At 32.7% G+C, this 20844-nt stretch overlaps 1 protein-coding gene across 3 annotated transcripts in view; it reads right to left on the bottom strand.

Moving 5' to 3' along the window:
* The window catches only part of sosie, a 21918-nt gene extending 1074 nt beyond the window's left edge, over positions 1 to 20844 (bottom strand). The window contains exons 1-4 of one of the 3 annotated variants that reach the window (XM_065363947.1): positions 20720 to 20844; positions 12791 to 12984; positions 11346 to 11492; positions 9932 to 10084 (exon numbers count right to left, since the gene is read on the bottom strand). In XM_065363947.1, the coding sequence (XP_065220019.1) occupies positions 9932 to 10084; positions 11346 to 11492; positions 12791 to 12944 (454 nt within the window). In that variant the 5' untranslated portion in view covers positions 12945 to 12984; positions 20720 to 20844. Of the gene's footprint in view, positions 1 to 9931; positions 10085 to 11345; positions 11493 to 12790; positions 12985 to 13624; positions 13959 to 20719 lie in introns of those variants that run through there. The other 2 variants (XM_065363946.1, XM_065363949.1) reach the window with 2 other exon arrangements.

The raw sequence follows: 20844 nt of genomic DNA, 5'->3' as shown, positions 1-20844 counted from the left end.
TGTCTGGCTGTGTAGGTTTGTTTGCTGACCCTGAGAATTGAAGGGGATAATCTATGGAGGATCAAAATGTTGATTTTTATTACCCATTTTTTTCAACGTTTTGCATCATACTTAGGTAATTCATTACGGATTGTGAGTTTGATGCATGAGGGGAATCTTACGGTTTTTAATTTTGTCTATCTTGGATTTTTTTGCAGAGGTTTTGATTTTCTCTCAGGAATTGATTTTTAGAATGAAAAATTGGAAAAATCAAAATTTTCAGTAAATTGATAGAGCTTTTGGATTTTTATTTGGAAAAATTTCGAAATCAAAACATTCTAGAAAAAATTGGAACTCGTCTCTAAAGATCGAAAATTTCATGTTCTGCAATTTTAATTCTCTTCATAAATGGTAGAAAAGAAATTTCACAAGATTCTCTGCAGTTTACCTATTCCATAAAATCGATTTCCTTTTGAAATTCTAAAAACAATTTTTTAGTCAAGGTAGAATCCTCCCCTTCCCCGCAAAAAATATACAAATCACGAAAAAAAATACTCGGAGGAGAGACTCCTTGATACGATTCAACACCACGACCCCCCTCTCTTTTCATATTACTTCCTCGGAAAGTGATGGAACCGAAAATATACATGTACTTATAAAGAAAATTAAAAATGAATTTAATTAGGTACTTTCGGTTTTGGTTGAAGATCAGGAAGATCGCCTTTCTTGTTCGTCATCGTGAGAAAAATTTTGACGTCTGGAAATTGAAGGGGCAAGGATATGTAAATGAATTTTTAAAAACCCAATCCTGGCCAAGGTTTTTGACTCACCGTTTCATGGCAAATAAAAAAGGTTCTCTTACAAAATAGTCTATCTCTGAAATTTGAAAGCGTCTTCAAGGCGAAAATTAATTTTTGAGGATGCCCAAAGATTTCCATAAATTTTTGCCCATTCATTTCTTTCAATTTCAAAAGTCTTTTTTTGTCTCTTCTTTTTTGAGGACATGATAATATTCTTGAAAGTTATGAGTCCATAATTTTTAGTACCCCCTCCCCACCCCCTTGCCATCGTGTTCTGAGGGGAAAATCTAATGTTGGAATTTTTGACCTATTAAAAAAAAATCCAAAAATTTAAAATGTTATTGAAATTGATTTTTTTTTTATTTTTTCCGAATCCTTTCATTTTTTTCAGTTTGTAATGGCAATTTTTTGGTATTTTTGAAATTTTCTTTTGCTGCTCCCCTGTGCCCTCACAAAAAAATCCTTGGAGGCGAGTAATTTCATGAAAGAACATTTTTGCTCATCTTTGAAAATTTGGCAGAAAATTTACCTAATCTTCAAAAATTGACAAAAGTTCAAATTTCGAAATTTTTGAGAAACTGTTTTTGAAAAATGAATTAATTTTTAAACCACTAACCAGCTCTTTTAGTTTTTGAGGTTAAACAATTTTAGAAAAGAACCCTCTTTGTTCTTAACAGAATCTATGGTCAGAATTTTCAAACTTGCAAATTTGGGCACTTGTCCCTTCAATTTTCAAATCAGAGTATCAGATAATGAAATAAATCAAATACCAGCGATCGCAACATGTTCAATTTCAAATCTGACCTTGGAATTTTTTTTAAAAATTGAAGGATAAAAGTAGAAGAGCATTCTGAAAGGGTTCATCTGAAAAATAAATGAATATTCGAGCTCAGTGCTCTTGAAAACCTATTCAACGACGTTGGTTCCACAAATCATTTTCAACTTTTTGATGTTTAAGGTTATCAGTGGAGGAGGAGGGGGGAGTTCTGATGGGTTTAATTCGAAGACTGAGTCAACTTTTGATCTAGCGTCTTAAAATTAACAACGATCAATATGACATTTGATGTTTCATTTTTAAAATTTTGATCAAAATTGGATTATAGAAGTCCTGTTGCTTCTCAACACAAGCCAAAGAAAAAAGGAAAAAATAATCCGAAAATACTCCATTAGGCCAAATTTCAAGCCCGGAATTTCATTTTTCAAATTTTGGCGATTTTTTAAAAATTTAAATATGGCTCATTTTCTCTGAAAAAAATCAAAATTTTATCAAACGAATGTAAAAAATTGAAATTCAATGTGGATGCGGTGTTTATTTCGACGTCCTACATTAATTTACGATGATTTTAAGCCATTCAGAAGCCTCTATTTAATTTTGGAGTTTTCTAATTTCTGAAAAATAGCTTTAAAAAAAATTGAAATTTAGCACATAAAAATTCAAATTATTTGTCTTAGTAGGTAATCCTCTCGATCAATTCAGGCTGAAATGCTTGAAAATTCTTTCTCGCTGGTTTGTAAACGAAAAATTGTTCGTCCCTCCTCTCCTCCCTCCCAAAAAAATTATTATTGGCGGAAAATTCTAATCAACAAGCAAAAAGGGATTTTTGGAAGTTTGGGCCTGATTGACAGGGTTACATAAAGATGGTTGATCCAAGTTTATGTAGAGCTGAATTTTATTTACTTTATTTCGATCCCTTTTAAAGGCGATGGAGTCTTCAGAACGACTCAAAACAACCACTAATCAATTTGAAAGATCAAAAATGAGGTAAAAACAGTTAAAACCTAATTTTACTTTTTTTTACATCAACTTTTTAAGAAATTTAAGTTTTTCCTCGAAAAATGAGCCAAATTAAAAATTTGTTAAAAAAAACCGACATTTTAATTCAACACTTGAAATTTGGCCTGGTGCAGTATTCTTGGATTCTCTATTCACTTTTTTTTTTTTTTTGAGTTCAAAATAGTGATGGAAAGCTGAAAGATAAAACTTTTGGCTTTAGCTTTCAGCTTTAAAAAATCCCAAATTTCCTCAGCTTTCAGCTCTTCAAATTTTTTTTAATGAGGTGAATAGAAAGGAAAATGGAAACTTACAACCACACAACGAAAAAAACACGAGAAAATTGAAACTTGAAAAAAGTAAAAAATGTAAAAATCAAGAAATAACTCAAACAGAAACTGAACCAAATAAATTCGTAAAAAAGCTGAAAGAAATTTGAATAGATAAAGCTATTGGCTAGAGCTTTTACGAGTAGCTTTCAAAAATCCCTCAGCTTTCAGCTTTCAGCTTTTAGCTTTCAGCTTTCAGCTTTTAGCTTTCAGCTAGCTTTCCATCCCTGGTTCAAAAATTATTTGGCCAGCTAAGAGATTATCTTCTTTATATGGAGAGGATTGAGATCTCATTATGGAAAATTATTAGTTTGTTGGGGAAAGTGTAAATTTTTTTTATAAATTTTGTCAAATTTTCAAACCGAAAACTTTCAATTTTTGTATATTCACTATGAAAAATTGAGCTTTCATAAATTAAAAGTTCACTTTTGAGCTTCTAGAATTTTGATTATAGAACCCTCTAAAGTATTTTGTTCTCTTTACAATTCTGAAACCAGATTTGTACCAAGTTCAAAAGACTCGAAACACGTGATTTCATGAAGGATTGGAAGTTTGGGACAGGAATTTATAATGGTTACCTAATTATTTTATGTACATGATTGCAGAAAACTTATGAAAATTGAAAGAGTATCTAATGAATTCAATTTTCAATTGAATCTCTCAAAAGCCAAATTCAATGACTTTATGGCTTTTTGCCTCCTCAATTTATTAGAAAACATATGCCATTTCATTATATGTAATTCAATTTTTTTTTCAACTCTCAAGTTTTTGAATTTTTATCATAATTTTTTACTGTCTGGAGCTCCTCAAATTTTAAAAATTTTGAAAAAGCATGTCGCTCGATCTTCTTTAAAAGTTATGCCAAAAATCAACTCCCAAAAATTTTAATTTCTGCGTAGGTATTACGAAACATTAACCCATTCATTTTCCAGTTCAACAGAATTTAAAGACATCGCCAGGGCATAAAAGATTACCCACTCGTAATTACACTTAAAAAATGTAGCCAGGTAATAGAAAAATTAAACACGAGTGCGGTCAGCATTTAATCAGCGATCGCGAACCAGCATTAAAAAATTTATAAAGCCATTCAAAGCGTATATAATTCCAATAAAAATGCAAATTGGTCGAATGGCCCTTAATTAAAACAACGAGAGGTAAAAATTAATTACGTCATTGGGTGAGGGGACGCACGTCCTCTCCCCCAGGACCTCCACGTACCTACGTATACGTAGCGGTGGTTTTGTTTTAAAAAAATTTCAACTTATTTACATAATGAATGTATAAAAAAAAAACAACAACAACAACAACAAACAAACGAGAACGCAGATGAATTTCGGCGACAACAGCAATACCCCATATAAGAACCATATACGATAATGCAGCCATTCAAAATAATTAAGACGAAAAGGCGGGCCGAGGGGAGCGACGAGCAAAGACTAAGTTGCGATTGGTGGAACCGACAGTAAAATCAGCTTTTAATATTTCACTGATTTTAATCTGTTTCTCGAATCAGAAAGAAAATGCGGCATTTTTCGCGTGACCTTTCACGCGATTTTTAGTACCTAAAATGTTGCCAAATCGATCGAGCGAGGGAGGTAGCGCAGCGTTGTACGATTATTATCAAGATGGGGGCCAACATGCAAACCAAAGTTGAAACTTGAGGGACAGTAACCTTTGTTTCTGGAATTTTCTACCGCGATTTTTCCGCGTCCGACTCGGGCCAGGATTGACGCATCTTTATAATAAATTTACCATTATGTCAATTTTTCAAAATAAGTAGATATTAAAAAATAAAAGTCAAACAGCCTCGAATGAATCTGACAGACGTGTTGTCAGTGAGGAGTTGATTTGGTATACGTCGAACGAGCCAAGGTTTGCAGTGCATGCAGAATAATTACAACACGAAATTTTTAGACATTTAAATTAAAAATGGCAATCACGAAACTATCACTTCGGCGTCAATTGATTTCGTTCAACTTTTCTATTCGATGAACCTTAGTATAATGTGTATATATATGGAGAATTGCATGCGTGTCCAACTCGAATCCCAACCCCATAAGTACCATACAATGGTATAATTACGAATTTCGTTTTTCTTCCCGCAACACGCTACGTCACGAAGTTTTATTTTCTTTTTCTGTTTCTACAGTACCTAGTTCTATAAAAAGAACTTCATGTCTGGCTCAACAATTGTTCGCATTTTAACGCTGTATTATTCCGACTCGATTTGCGAATATGTTAGAGGCAAATTACCTTTGATTCTCGCTTTATTACGTACGCTATTGCCACCCAATTAAATTTAAAATGAATACGAATACGATAGTTTGATTAATCAACAAAGACGTCGACATAATGGTTTCTTTTTTTCAGTCTATAGTAATTGGAATTTGGAAATGTTGGTGATTGGAATTTATTGCTCGCACTTGGAAGAGTTCTCGATGAGAAAATTGGATGAAAATTTTACAATTTACAACAAAACAAAATTAACTTTGCGATGAATTTAATGAGTTGCCACCTAATCCAGCACTTCTGATACTTCAACTAAAAAGGGTCTGTTTGCAAGTTACTTGCTCAGCCTGAAGAAGAGGAAGGGTTACAGAGAGAAATTTTTGCAGAATGGCCCAAGAATGGGTTTTGGAAATTATGCTATATTTCAACTCACTTGAGCTCTGGTGAAAATCTAAACAAAAATAAGAACATTTGGCAACGTTGCAAAATTTTCAAAGACCAACTTAGGTAAATGGGACAATTCTTTGAAAATTGAAAAAGTGTTGTTCTGTTGATATTTGCCCAGCGTTAAAAATGAAGGAGCTGTGTAAAAATTAAAAACTTGAAATAAAGCTTAAATTCCAAGTTGGAATTTGCTTAAGCTCGTTTTGATTTTTTTTTTTGAAAGGCAGATAATCTCTCAATTTTTTGGAGTTTACTGCATATGTCTTGTTCATTGTTGTTGTTTTTTTGTTTTTAAGGTACTCTTGGTTTCAAGTTTGCATATACTGAAAGCAAAAATTAATTTTTCAACCTAGCTTGTGTCATTCTATGAAGTTTAAGAGGTGAATGACCTCTGGACAAAATATTAATATTCAATTCCAAACAAACTGTTGATCGCAGAAACAGATATGTAGGTGGGTAGGTGGTATATCTACAAAAGTAGGAGTTTTGAAAATTATAAAACGAGTTCTGAGAGTAATTTTTTATTAAGTACCCTCGGTGAAATTTTGAAGGGAGTTATCAATGTTTTTTTTTAGAATAAAAATTAAGATCCCTTCAGTCACTCACTTTTTGAAAAATGCGACTTGGGATAGGTACTCTTATTGTTTGAATGCAAAAATAACCGACTTGAGGTTCAGTGACCTCGAATTTGAGAAAATCGACAGATTACTCCGCACACATTCTTAAAATTTTTCCTTCAGTTAAAAATGTATTGTTTAATTGTCTGAAATATTGACTGAAAAATCCGGAAATCTCTATTCTCAATTTTTAAAAAAATGGAAATTGTGAATTTCGGACAAAAAATTACTCTTTTGCGTTATTATGTAGGTAGTTGTTTGTCCAAAATTCACTCATCGTATTATTTCAATTTTTCTCAATGAAAAATAATATGAATTTTCAAAATATCTCAACAACGTCCTGAGATTATTTTATTCCAAAATAAATTACGTTGACATTTCGAAATACTTATTAGATAATTTCCTAAAAATTTTATGGGAGAAGTTATATGATACTGAAAAAGATGATGATAGTTATTTGGAAAAAAAATTAAATTAGGGCCGATTTTTGAGAAAAATTTTTCGATATTGAGGGTAAACGCCAAACGGGTGCCTTGAATGAAAATTTTGTACGAATCGAAATAAGGTTGTGGATGTAAGAAAAGTTGCATAACCATTTGTCTAAGTGTTATCAATTGGGTGGGCATTCGTATCAACGAGTATCAAAATTTCATATTTTGAGCAATTTTTAGGTGCCTTAAAAATTTAAAGCTTTTAGCTTTTATTTAGTTTTTTCTTCAATTTCAAACACTATTAAGCCCCATAATGGAAAATTAAGAAGTCAATAAAACGTCTTTGACCTCCACAAAGAGCGAATCTTTTTCCATCACAGGGTTTAGCCAGTTTAACTGTGTTTACAATTGAAGAAAAAACTAAATAAAATGAATTTTGAAAACACCCTGTAAAAATTGCATGGTTATGCAACCTTTCTTACATCAATAGCCTTATTGTAGAGACTAGAGATGTTATGAAGGATCATTTCTTATTGGAAATGTTTTTTCATATGAGCCATACGGGGTGTCCGGGAAGTGGTAGTATATTAGGTACGAGTAAAAAAAAAACGTAAGATAAACAAGTTGCCTATCTTGAAAATCGAAGGGGCTACAAATGATTTTAATTTTTAAAAACACTCACGCATTTAGCTTGAGAAGACCGGGACTTTTCTTCAAATAAAACTCTTTTACGAACAAATTGATTCACTTGTTTTGAAACATTTGTACAGCAATTGAACTGTTCACAATCGAATCGAATCATTTACGAACGATTGGTGATTAAATAAATTGATTGATTTCTTGGTGAATCATTCGCAAACGGATCAATTAATTTACGATTACTTCAGTTTTAGTGAAACTATTGTATAGGAATTGATCTGTTTTCAAGCGAAGTAAATCGAATCGAATCGAATCATTCACAACCGATTGGCGATTGAACAAATTGATTGATTTCTAGGTGAATCATTCGCGAACAAATTGTTCAATACTTCAATAGTTACTGAATCATTCGCGAACGAATTTATTCGTATAAGTGACTCGTTCGCGAAAGAATCGATTCATTTACTCAATTTTTGGTGAATCATTCACGAACGAATTGAATAATTTCTGGTGAATCATTCGCGAACGAATCGATTTGTATAAGTGACTTGTTCGCGAACGAATCGATTCATTTCCTCAATTTTTGGTGAATCATTCACGAACAAATTGAATAATTTTTGGTGAATCATTCGCGAACGAATCGATTCGTATAAGTGACTCGTTTGCGAACGAATCGATTCATTTACCCACTTTTTGGTGAATCATTCACGAACGAATTGAATAATTTCTGGTGAATCATTCGCGAACGAATCGATTTGTATAAGTGACTTGTTCGCGAATGAATCGATTCATTTACTCAATTTTTGGTGAATCATTCGCGAACGAATTGATTCGTATAAGTGACTCGTTTGCGAACGAATCGATTCATTTACTCAGCTTTTGGTGAATCATTCACGAACGAATTGAATAATTTTTGGTGAATCATTCGCGAACGAATCGATTTGTATAAGTGACTTGTTCGAGAACGAATCGATTCATCTACTCAATTTTTGGTTCATTCACGAACAAATTGAATAATTTTTGGTGAATCATTCACGAACGAATTGAATAATTCTTGGTGAATCATTCGCGAACGAATCGATTCGTATAAGTGACTCGTTTGCGAACGAATCGATTCATTTACTCAGCTTTTGGTGAATCATTCACGAACGAATTGAATAATTTTTGGTGAATCATTCGCGAACGAATCGATTTGTATAAGTGACTTGTTCGAGAACGAATCGATTCATCTACTCAATTTTTGGTTCATTCACGAACAAATTGAATAATTTTTGGTGAATCATTCACGAACGAATTGAATAATTCTTGGTGAATCATTCGCGAACGAATCGATTCGTATAAGTGACTCGTTCGCGAACGAATCGATTCATTTACTCAATTTTTAATGAATCATTCACGAACGAATTGAATAATTTTTGGTGAATCATTCGCGAACGAATTGATTCGTATAAGTGACTCGTTCGCCAACGAATCGATTCATTTGCTCAATTTTTGACGAATCGTAAAATTTTTATTAAATTGTCAATTTTTGAAAAATGATCGTAACAAAATTTGTTTATTTTTTGACGATTTGACGTAGTATTCATTTCCGCATTAATTTTTTCATCTCGATTTTTTGAACTTGAAAATCGTTTGTAGCCCCTTCAATTAGCAAGTTAGGCAAAAAGTCTTGATAATTATGTAATTTCGTTCAATTTTCAGAAGTACTATCGACCCCCATGGTGAAAATAGGATTTCGGCTCTTGGATTTTGAAAAGGTATTTTGCCCCTTTAATTTTTTAAGATAGGCTACACCTTCACACAACCTTTTTTCTTAGTTGTACCTGGTTGTATCCAAATCTGAAGTTTGAGACCCTGTATGGCCCGATGGGGAAGACGATACGCAAGTTTCTAATATTGAATATTGATGGACAGGGGAGAGGAAAAAATCGGCCCCATTTGGGCCCCAATTTCGAAAATGAGTGGGTCCAGTGCTGTGGAAATTTCATTTTTAGCAAGCGCTCGTCCGTAAAGCCAATTTTACGTGCAATACATTTCACTTGCCCGATTTGATTTACAGATTCGTTTTTTTGAGGGTTTGAATCTAATATAGTCTAAAATCAATGGCAAAAGATAAAAATTTTTGCATCAAGGAGAAAGCTTATGATCCAAGCTATCAGAAAACGTGTTCGTTTTCACTTTCATGAATTATTTTCTATCAATAAAATTGAAAAAATACTACAGACATATTAGTGTAGCTTTCAAGTTTTATATTGACTACGAGAGTTGAACTCTTACCAAGATGTTCAGATTTTAATTAGGTATATCTACGTAGGTACTTATTTTGGATTTTATGTTCATCTACTTTTTTCAAACCCCTACCAACAGTACCTACCAACAGATTTGGTTCAAGTTCAACCAGGCTTGAGATGTGAAAAGTTTCACTTAAAAAAATCGAGGAACCGTTTTTCAATTTTTTCCAATTCAACATTAGAATAAGAAAATGGCATATTGATGGCATTTCTAATAATTGTGATCCTATTAATTTCGATGGTTAATCATTAATGCAGCCTGAGACTAAAAAAATTATAGAAAGTTCAATTTTTTCAAAAATTTGTAAAATTGTTACCAAATTAAAAGCGTCAAAAAATTATCAAGTAATAATGATACTTCTGACTCTGACATTTTGTCCAATCAGGATTATTTTACTTACCATTCGTACACGTATTGTTGACTTCTGCATATTCCTCTCTACATTGGCAAACCCTTATTCTGGCATCGGCGGTTTCTTCAACGCACTCGGCTCCTGGTAAACATTCAATATCGGCGCTACACGGAGTTTTCAGAGCTGGAACAAACAGAGGAACTATCCGGTATTATTGATTCTGTCTGGATCTAAATACTTGTGTGTGTGCGCTGATGCTGAATTTATGGTGAATCTATGTACAGTGTTTCTCCTTATTATAGGTAGGTACATATATGAAAAACCTTTCATCCAAATGGTATTAAGTAATAGATTGTTATGAAAATATATTCCTACAGTTAAGTGCAATTATAGTAGGGCTACCTACAGCTATCTACAGGTATGTTGCAGGGCATAAATCAGTGGAGAAGTCAAGAAGTGGATGAAAAAAGGTGATTGTCCCTCCTTCATTGTGGATGAAAATTTGGCATAAAAATAGATGAAGAAAATGGATCATTTTTTGACAGATTTGAATTTTTGCCCAGGTGTAGCCCTAATTTTATTTTCAATTTTCACTTTTGATCACATAATTATGTAAGATCAGATCAATGTCTGATTAGAACTGTTTATACCTACCTGATCAAATAAAGTAGAGGAGACTTGATTGATCAGATTAGATCAGAACTGATCAGATCTAGACATCTCACAGAACCAAATAAGTCAGAATTTTGATTGGGTCCAGATTCCAATCATAATTTCCTGAGTCATTGCCTCTGATTTCATTTAGATACAATAAAAAAATCCGTTTAACAAGTTAATGTTAATCTTCGATGAAATGTTGAATTTTTTCATTCAGAAACATAAGTAACAAAATTATGATGAATGTCGATGCCAAGTGTTATTATCCGGAAACATCTCATTATGAGAGATCGTAAAAAAAGTTGAAGGATTTTGGCTCAAATTCGGTGAAGACCTTAATTTTGAGTTGAAAGTTACTTGGAAAAAAATTCAGTTCAGGAGGTGGCCCTAAACTAGACTGTTTCTATATCAAAATCCAAGATCACTTTAGAGTTCTACTGAGAGGTACAAAATTTGCAGAGTGTTTATTTTTAGGTTCCTAAATTCGTGTTCTGAAAACTTTTCTGAAATTGGAGGCAAGCTTTAAAGTAATCTTACAAGTTGATAGGTATCTACTAAAGATTTTGAAAGGTGTATATAAATGTACATAAATGATGTAGACGTCTAAATTAGAGTATGTGGACTCGTTTGTCTACTTTGAAAGCCATATTGTCTGCTATCTAAGCTGAGAAAAATGCTACCTACTATATAAAAAATTAAGGCTAATAATAAAATTGAAAATTTGAAAAACTAAAATTGTGTATTATGTAATGATGATTTACTTCATATTATGTACTTGTCGTTGTAATATGGAAACTTGTATTACCTTTAGGTAGTTTTCGGCAGTCTCCTGCTACTGGTGGTGCTGAATCAGCGCACAGGCATTTTTGTCTTTTATCCGCTGGATCCAGAGCGCACGAAGTGTTTGGAATACTACTGCAGTCAGAATCAGTTTTACATTCGTGTTGTTCGACTAGAATTATTAACAGGTGGATTAGAGTAGATCATCTGATAAAATATTATTAGAGAGAATTGAGGGTGAATGTGTCAAACTGTTGGATCTCAGAGGGGAAAATTACATTTAAATCATAGGTAGGTAAGTAGGTAGGTAGGTGGTGATCTTTGAAACCTGTTTAGAAGCTTCACTGTTTTTTTTGTTTTTTTTGGCTTTCTTCACATTTTTTTTCAAACAAGGAACAATAATCTCATGAAAACTGAATTTTTCAAAATTTTCGCAGGTTGGAATTTTGTTGAATTTGAAAGTTGCAGTTTAATTGCTTGAAACGAACAAAAAATTTCATTCAGTGAAATTTCTTATCTTGGAAACTTAAGGAGATAGAGCTTAAAAATTATTGGAATTTTGACTTGGGTACATTGAAAAATTTTCCACCCTTAATGACATCTTCAATTTTTGGGATGTACAGGTAGTCGAAATTTCATTCAGATAAAACACCCCCCCCCTCACTCATCTCCTTAATAATAAGACTTATAGGTTCGTCAGAATATTTTGTTTTACAGCTGATCAATCAGGGTTACAAGGAGAATGAATGAAAGATACAAAATGTTTGGAGAGTGGAATGAGAGACGAAAATTGTCTGAAAACTGATGAATCGAGGTCAAACCTTTTGTTTTTGAAAATCATGCCAATTCTTGCTGGTTTCTTTTATTAAAATAAAATTGAAAACATTTACTTTACACAGAAGAATGAAAATGAGCTGAAAAAAATGAAGATGAAGGGAATTATAATCAATTATCAACTTAAGTATATTTTTCAGCTTAAATTTCAATTTCTCTAGTTTTAAGAAAAAATTGAACTTTCCCCAATTTTCTCCATAGAAACCATCACTCTTGAATATTTGTCAATTAGGTAGGTACTTAAATGCTGCCTAATTTTTTCTTCGTGGAAATTGATTTTGTTGAAATAAATCGAGAAAAGAGCAGCTTTTCATCAAAAATTTGCTATCTATTGTGAATTTCGTTTTGAAAATGTTATTACTTTTTCCTGATAAAAAAATAATTCTGAGTTCAACTTTCTTTTTTTACTTTAGGGGTATAAAAAAAATTTAATTTAGTGAGAATGAGCCAAAAAAATGAAAAAAATCTAACTTGATGGGGGGAGGGACGGGGATGGGGATTATCAATGTGTAATATAAGCTAGTTTATGGTGTGCTGGAGAAAAATATAAAGAGAAAGAAATTTTTAAAAAGGTATTGGAACAGAAGAAAAATGATTGAATTCACAGTTTTTTTTAGCAAATAAAAATAATTTTACCTGGTTTAGCAAGTAAAGTTGTACTCCATCTTTTGAATCTTTTATACGTGTAGGTGTCTTTTCCATCGGTAAATTGAAAATTTAGCCACATAGTCGCCAACATTAATATGACTAAATGCCTAGGCGGTGGTAAAAACCACAACTTTTTTAACATTTTGCACGTTCAATAGTGCTAGAAATGGTATAAAACGTACCTAAACGTATAATTAAAAGAATTAGTAAATTTTGAACACAAAAAATTACATGCAAAAGATAAAAATAAACTGTAAGTAAATCAACTTCTAAAAATTTAATTCATCACTAAAAAAATAGGTAGGTATGGTTTATTAATGATAGGGTAATTATTTAAATCATCGTTATTTTAAAAAACTGAATTTTATATTTCTTAATTCCTGCGAGTAAAAAAGCATTCATTCGGTAAACAAAAAACCTGTTTTAAAGATAATCTCGTACGTGATAATTAAATTCGCATAACCAGTTCGCTGTAAATTTAAACAAAGAATTTGCACCACGAAATCTACAAAACAACGCGTCAAAAGCTGATAGGTATTTTTTTAATAATAAAAGAATTATTTGAAAAAAATAAAAAACTCCAATTCGATAAATAATGAAAAAAATAATCGAAATTATGTACCACTTTGATCACAACGAAAAAGCAAAAAAAAAAATCACATCGGTAAAAAAAATTTCCACCACTTTTAACTTTTAAGCTCAACTTGAACCAAGCCAACGAAAAATTTTAATACGAAAAATTTATTCACATGGTCGCGATCGGAGTCTTAACGATGAAAAGTCACGTTAGAAATTTCGTAAAATTATGGAAATATTACTTACCAAATTACTTTAAAAATTCAATACACAATGAGATTATCTTAAGGAGAAAATCACTATACCGAATATGACGCCTGCTCGGCACGAAAGCGGTAACCGAAATGATTCCAAGAGTTTTTTCCACATAAGGTTATACTTGGGTAGGTAAGGTACAGTAGTGGAAAGCAAAGCTTCGAGTAAATAATATTATGTTAATCCTTGGAGCGATTTTTTTTTTCTTTATCGTACGAGTAGGTATTTTAGCCACGAAATGCAATTAGGATGTAAACATCTTTGGTTTTTGTTTCATTCGACTTCGAATTAAGATAATTTTCTTTCAATTAAGATTAAAATGTTTAACGAAAACAAACGTTTCACTGCATGAAAAAGTTACCTACCTACTTTTGTACTTGGTACTTTTAATAAAAAGAGTTGGTGTATGATGGAAATTTTTTCACGATACAATAATTTTGCGATTGGGTGAATTTGTTTTTATTTTTATAGAAATAGATAAATTGTATGTAGTTTTATTTTTTTCGGCACGTGTTCTGCTTTGATATGCATATTTTTTCACGATTAAATTCTAAATGTTGTACCGTTTCATTTCATTGCTTATTTGAGTCATTTTTATTCTTGGTATAAATTTCAAGGTTAAAGTATAAGATAGCATCTTTGATAATTGTGAAATATTTATATTAATCATTTTCTAATTCCAATAGGTACTCTCAAATGACGACTCTGCAACTAAAACCAGGTACTTTTAACAGGTTGGCATCTTATTTTTATATTCTGAGTGAAAATTGAAGGAAGTACAAAACTTTAAAGCGACTAAAAATTCCCATAAAAAATTTCAACAAGATTTGAAGCTCTTTCTACGAATTTGAAATTAAAACGAGAGCTTATAGCTGTGAACTAATCGGACTCTTTCAATATTTGGAATCGAGAAAAGTCCCCTTAAATCTGGAGATGGGCAAACCTTACACAACGTATTATTATTTCCACACCAGTGCTTCAGATAATGGATTTGAATGATATACCATAGCCTACCAATAAGTTCACGAAGCATCATTATCAGCAATAAAAGCTCATTCCCGTTTATTATTATTATTATTATTATTACTATCATTAAATGTACCTAAGTCCGAAGGAGTCTTTTTTTACTGCATGTGCAAGATGCACGCCACGCGCCACCCTTTAAGGGATGCATTCGAACATTTGGCAACATCGAAGCAAATAGTAATAATTTCGAAGAGAGAGGGTGATTGAAGATAGAGCTTTCACCATAAAAAGCTAAATACGTAGAATAAGTCTCAGATAGTATTCTAGGTGTACAATTTAAAGGGGTGAAACATGAAGTTTGGTAAGGAAAGGACGTAAGCGATTTTTATAGATGTTTTATGCATTCCATTAAAATGAAAAATTCACTAGGATGAAATGCATAGTGTTAGCCTACAATTTATATTAGCCGGCGGCGCTATACATGAAACGGAGTAATTATAATGGTTTTTAAATTCGTTCGTACGAGAATGTGCTTTTTAACGAGAAGAAATTGAAGAGATTAAAGCATTATGGTTGAATTTCTCGAGTGTTTAATTAGTTAATCAACCAAGTACACTTAATTGAACGCAATGCTTTTTTTCAGGCGTGCAAAATTTATACCTATTCGGGGATTAGGCAGGTAAGTATACCGGTTTTCAAAATTATTAAGGCTGTTGTCGTGTTGTCTGTTCAGAAATTTGGAAAATTGATTTTGAAGCAGGCACTGAAAAAAATTATTGGTTTTTGCTTGAAAACTGTTTCTGGATGTTCACCAACCACCCCCTCCATCTTCTTCAAAGAGGGATAACTTGAAAACATATTTATTTGTGGAAGGTTATTAAAATTTCCTCAGAAAATTATTCATAAAAAAATGTTAATTGGCCCGAGCGAAGTGAGCTGGCAAAAGCTTTGAAATTTTACAATCCAAGAGGCCAAAAAAACATTATTTCTGATGTGTGAGATTATTTTTGTGTGAATTAAATATTTCAAACTTGAATGAAAACTGTTCAAAAATCCCAATTTTACATAGAAAAGAAAAGTAACTTGGCCTGAGCGAAAACTTTTGAAATTTTCTAATCCAAGCAAATTGGCCCAATCGAGCAAAGCCAGAGCAAGAGCTTTCAAAAATTTAGGAAGTAAAACTACATTTTTGATGTGAGTCAAATTTCTCACCCTTGGGTATACCTACCCTTATGATTTCAAAAAATGAATAGGCTAAATTTTTGCCAAGTAGGTACTACATAAAATAATTTAGAAAGAAAAAAACAATTTTGCAAAGCAAAAATGGTAGAAAATTATTGTTTATGTGACAAAATTATGACTCATATGTCCATAAAGCCTCTTCCATTCTAAACTCCATTCAGCTATATCCTCTTCCCCCATTCTGTCCAGAAAACCCTGCAAAAACTAAGAAAAATCTTCTCTCATTTGATACATCATTATTTCATTACTTGACTTGAACACTCAAGTCATCAATGACTTTATTGCTCAGTATAATGATTTCAGGTCAAAATCCAATCCATGGATCATTGTGGTTGTTTGGTCATTTGTGATTGTGATAGCGAGGTTTTGCGATTTTCGCTACCATCGTCGACCATAAATGGACGAATAATTCAACGTTGAAAATGAGGCAAATTAATGCGATGGCTAGATTTTGGATGCAGAATCCAGGAAACCTTCTGCTCATGCGACAAACATGATATTTAATTTATAGTGTCCTGATTGGTCAGGCGCTGGTTGAGAGAGAGACGGTTCAAAGTTGCAGTTGCTAGTGCTACACTTAAAGTCTCAAACAGTCATAACATCACTCCTAACACAACCAACTACTTTGCCAAAACTAGTAAACTGGCACATGTGCAGAACGTTTCCTGGATTCTGCATCCAAAATGTGGCCATCATGATATACTCCGATTTGAATTATTCATCTATTGTATACAGTCGATGGTTACCATGTTTGTTCGGTATTCTTCTCTATGAACTATATGCTATACCACCTACTCAATCATGTCCTTGAAGTCGGCTTGAACATAAAAATTGAGAGCAGATTTGATAAGGCTGTGATCTTCACAGATTCACTGAATTCCATCTCTCAACTAAGATCTAAATCTAAGCAAAATCCAATTGCTTCAGAAATCTCATTTCTCCAATGTGACATGGATATTACAATAGCTTGGATTCTGGACTACTCAGGAATTCTGGGGAATGAAACAGCAGATTTAGCAGCAAAGCAGTCTCTAAATATTTCACTATACCAGAAACAACACCTATCCCTGTGACTGATGTGATAGAAGCCATACGTTCGCAGTTACATAGTTCCCAGCCAAGGTCGCATCTCCAACATTTAACATTTGCCCAGGAAGCAGGTCATTGCCTTAGCCATGTATGCATAGGCTATACCCTCCTCGCCCACTCTTATCTCTTCAAAATGGAATCCCCTCCAATATGTTCTACATGTCAAGTCCAACTCACTATCTCTCACATTTCATGATTCTACTCACCACTCACCTGTCAAGACCATATCGTGGACCATACCAATTTAAGAAAGGTCACTTAACCTCCCTAAGACGCTACCAAAAATAGCTCAAAATCCTCCAGTCTTACTCTCTTTCCCCCAAAAATCCAACATCCTTTCATTAATGTTACAATATAAAATAACCCGTATCCCTAGTATTGTAGCTGGAGGTACATGATGCCCAGAATATCGAGCACCCCTAAGAAAGTTTTTCATTAAAAAGATAGGTTGGCAACGTGAAATAGATGCATATGATTGGTGGAATGTTATCTCTCCAGTCCAACAACCAATCATGTACGTGCTATCATTATTATCATTCACTTGCTCGATATTTCTGGGCACTCTGTACATGGCCAGTGACCAACCAACAGGTAAGACAGGTAAATTTCAATTTCAATTTAATGCACCTGCAACTTGCAAGCTGGGCTTGAAAACCAGATAAATATCACTCTTGGTTTTGGTTTTATGTTTTTTGAAAAAGTAAAGGTTTTGGTTTCAGTTATATTGTGGTTTTTAAAAATATCGCTCTTCACTTCCAGTTTTGGATTTTTGGTTAAAGGTTTTGATTTCAAAGGAATTGGGTTTTCAGTTTCAGTTTTTCCCTGTTTTCTCCATTTTTTAAGGGGAAGAAGGCCAAGAAAGTGATCATTTTTTCAAATACTTGGTGTATGTGACTAGAAAGAGGCATTTTGGCAGTGCCAACTTTGTCAACTTTTTTAGTTTTCACCTTCATCATCAGTTTTACTTTATTTTTACCAAAAATGCAGTATTAATTAGGCTAATTACTTACTTGAAAAATTCCACAACCAAAACCAATTCAGTTTTCCATCGTTTAAGGTTTCAGTTTTAAGTACATTTTTTAAAAATTGGAATGATTTGAAAAATTCACTTAGAAAATGAACAGAATTTGAATTTTCAAAATTTCACTCTTTTTCAATGTACATATTACCAAATTGGATCCCAAAATTTCTGATTTAAGAGGGGGCATATGCCCCTTCAATTGCAATAAAATTTGAAAAAAATTTATGGTGCTGAGGAAGCATATTGGTTGTGGCCACAATTTAAAGAAACTGATTCTGGATATTTGTTCGTTTTCAATTCAACCATATTTGCCAACTCATCCCAAAATTTCTGATTTGAGTGGGGGCATATTATGCCCCTTCAATTGTAATAAAATTTTAGAAAAATTTCATGGTGAGGGAGCATATTGGTTGTTGCTTGTTGCCACAATTTAAAGGCACCGATTTTGAATATTTGTTCGTTTTTCAATTGGACCCTATTTTCCAACCCCTCCCCGCACCGCACCAAAGACTCTAAACATAGTGAAAATATCAAAAAATTTAGTTTGTAGTGTTATTTATATCGTTTTTCCCTAGGTTTTCGATGGCACTGCGTTTCAATATCTACCTACCTACCTACTTATTTTTTTGATTACAACGATCCCAACCCTCCAGTATCCCTTCAGCCGACAATTTTAGAAAACATTTCGAAAAATTGTGAAATTAAAGTAAGTGAGTTTTATGAGTCGTTGAGTTCGAATATCGATATTTTTTTGGATTCGATTTTTTATACTTAGGTATTTGTCCCCATGAAGTTCCAATTTAAAAAAAGTTGGTTAGGTACTAAATCAATTTCGCCAACATACGAGTATGAGTGCGAGCCACCCCTTGCCTCTTTCTATCAACGATGTTATTCCAATTTACCATACCTATCGTTAAATAGGCATGTCTAAGCTTTCCACCAAATCGTATATTATAAATCTTCACTTCATTTATACTGATTTAAGAATTTCCATCAAACTTCCATTAAGACCTACTGCGTAAACACATTTGTTATTAAAAATTAACCTCGCCTCGCATTTCGTGTGATCACGATTTTTTCAGCAAGATTAACCGAGCCACTAATCACGGCTGCTTCAACTTCCGACGTACCTAACATTCAATATACCAAATTATTTCGGGTAAAAAAAAAATGAAGAAAAAAAGGAGAAAAAAATGCTTAAAAACATTTACCTACCATACAAAGTACAAAGTACCCATACCCACGTTGAAAAAGTATGTAGAAAAGAAAGAAACCACAGTGGCTGATTTATATAAAGGTAAAACGCAACGTCATTATTTTACAATGACGTCATCGTTTGCATGTCTATAAACGATGAATATTGTGTGGTAAAAGTTAATACCCGAAAGTGTTTTATAGCATTTCGCTACCAATAAAAGTTATTTTGCAAGTATAATATTTCATGAACAGAAACGTTAACGTTTTCGGATGATTCCTCAATGTACGATATACTAAGGGTTGGTTATCTCTTGTTCAAAAGATAGCCTCGATCGTATACCTATCCTACCTAGATATAAAAGTATTTTTTGACCCAAATTAAATACACCTAACGCCTCCGTTATTGGTAGATAGGTATTTCTAAAAATTTACGATAGAGAAACCTTTCTATTGGTATTTTTAAAAATTCTCTTCAGCATGTGAACTTTCCAAAGAGAGTATTCAACCCACATGGCGTCGGTTCATCATCGTTTAAATAGTGTCTTTGTTGGAATATGTGTTCTTTCTTTGTTAACATACAGGAAATACTCGTTAGGTTAGTTACTGTTTGGTTTTGATACTTATTAACACGACTATAATATGACTATTGCCTATTTAAATAGAAACAATAATAAATTAAATACACAAATTTCCAACAATTTTCTCATTTTTTGTTCGTTTTTTTTTCGACATGGCAGTTGTAGTTATGTAGTTGTTTGAAATGTAGGGTGATTTGCAAACACGAAAAGGAAAGCTCGAATGTACGTGTATTTGTTTCTACAACAATACAAGAAAAAAAAATCAACTCGTTTCGTAGAATTGGAAAATTATTAGCTATAGGTAGGTACAGGTAACCAATATTAGGTACTTTCTTTTTTAACGTTAAATGATAGACAATAAAATTACGACTCGATGTTCACTTGTACGGTTTTGCCCTAAAACAAGTGTTTTGATTTTTCAAATTGCAATAAAAAGTCGCCTTATCAATGTCTAAAATACTCGTCGTGTTATTCGGTAATAGCGGAAGGTAAATGTAGAATACCTATCTTGGATGGTTGTTTGGTATTATTTATGAATCATATTAGCTACAAGCGAACGAAACGAGGAATTCGTGTTGCTTTTTATACAAATTTCAACATTCGTCGTAAAAATTAACAGCGCAAAGACCCTACTTTGGTGCCATACTGTACCACGATAACATATAGAAGAACTTGCAAACCGTACAGTTTTTTTCAAATCTGACTAATTTAATATAAAAATATTTAGTAAGTTTTTTCATAGTTTTTGGAAAAATACGGGGATTAAAACATAATAAAATTGAAGCTTGTCAACGCGACGATGAAAAACAACCTTAATCGCGAAGATTTCGTAATTAAAAAAAGCACTAATCCTATTTTCTTTAATTTTTTTAATTTATCATGTTCGAATCGATAAAAAAAGAAAGCAGGTTGACGTGGGCGTAGTTTTAATTTACGATCACGAGAAAATCTATTACGTTGTAGTATTTAAAGTAAACGAAAAACTTTACCTACCTTATGTATATGCTGGTTACCGAATAGGTAGATTGAAATTACACACGAAGAATAAAATTTCAAACATATTTTGTATATTAAAATACTCGCAATAATTTACTCGTATTTTAAAATAAACAGAAAAC

This window comes from Planococcus citri, chromosome 4 (genome assembly GCF_950023065.1).
Source record: "Planococcus citri chromosome 4, ihPlaCitr1.1, whole genome shotgun sequence".
NCBI classification, from domain to species: domain Eukaryota; kingdom Metazoa; phylum Arthropoda; class Insecta; order Hemiptera; family Pseudococcidae; genus Planococcus; species Planococcus citri.
Note: the sequence above shows the minus strand (reverse complement) of the source record. Positions and strands in the feature narration are given on the sequence as shown.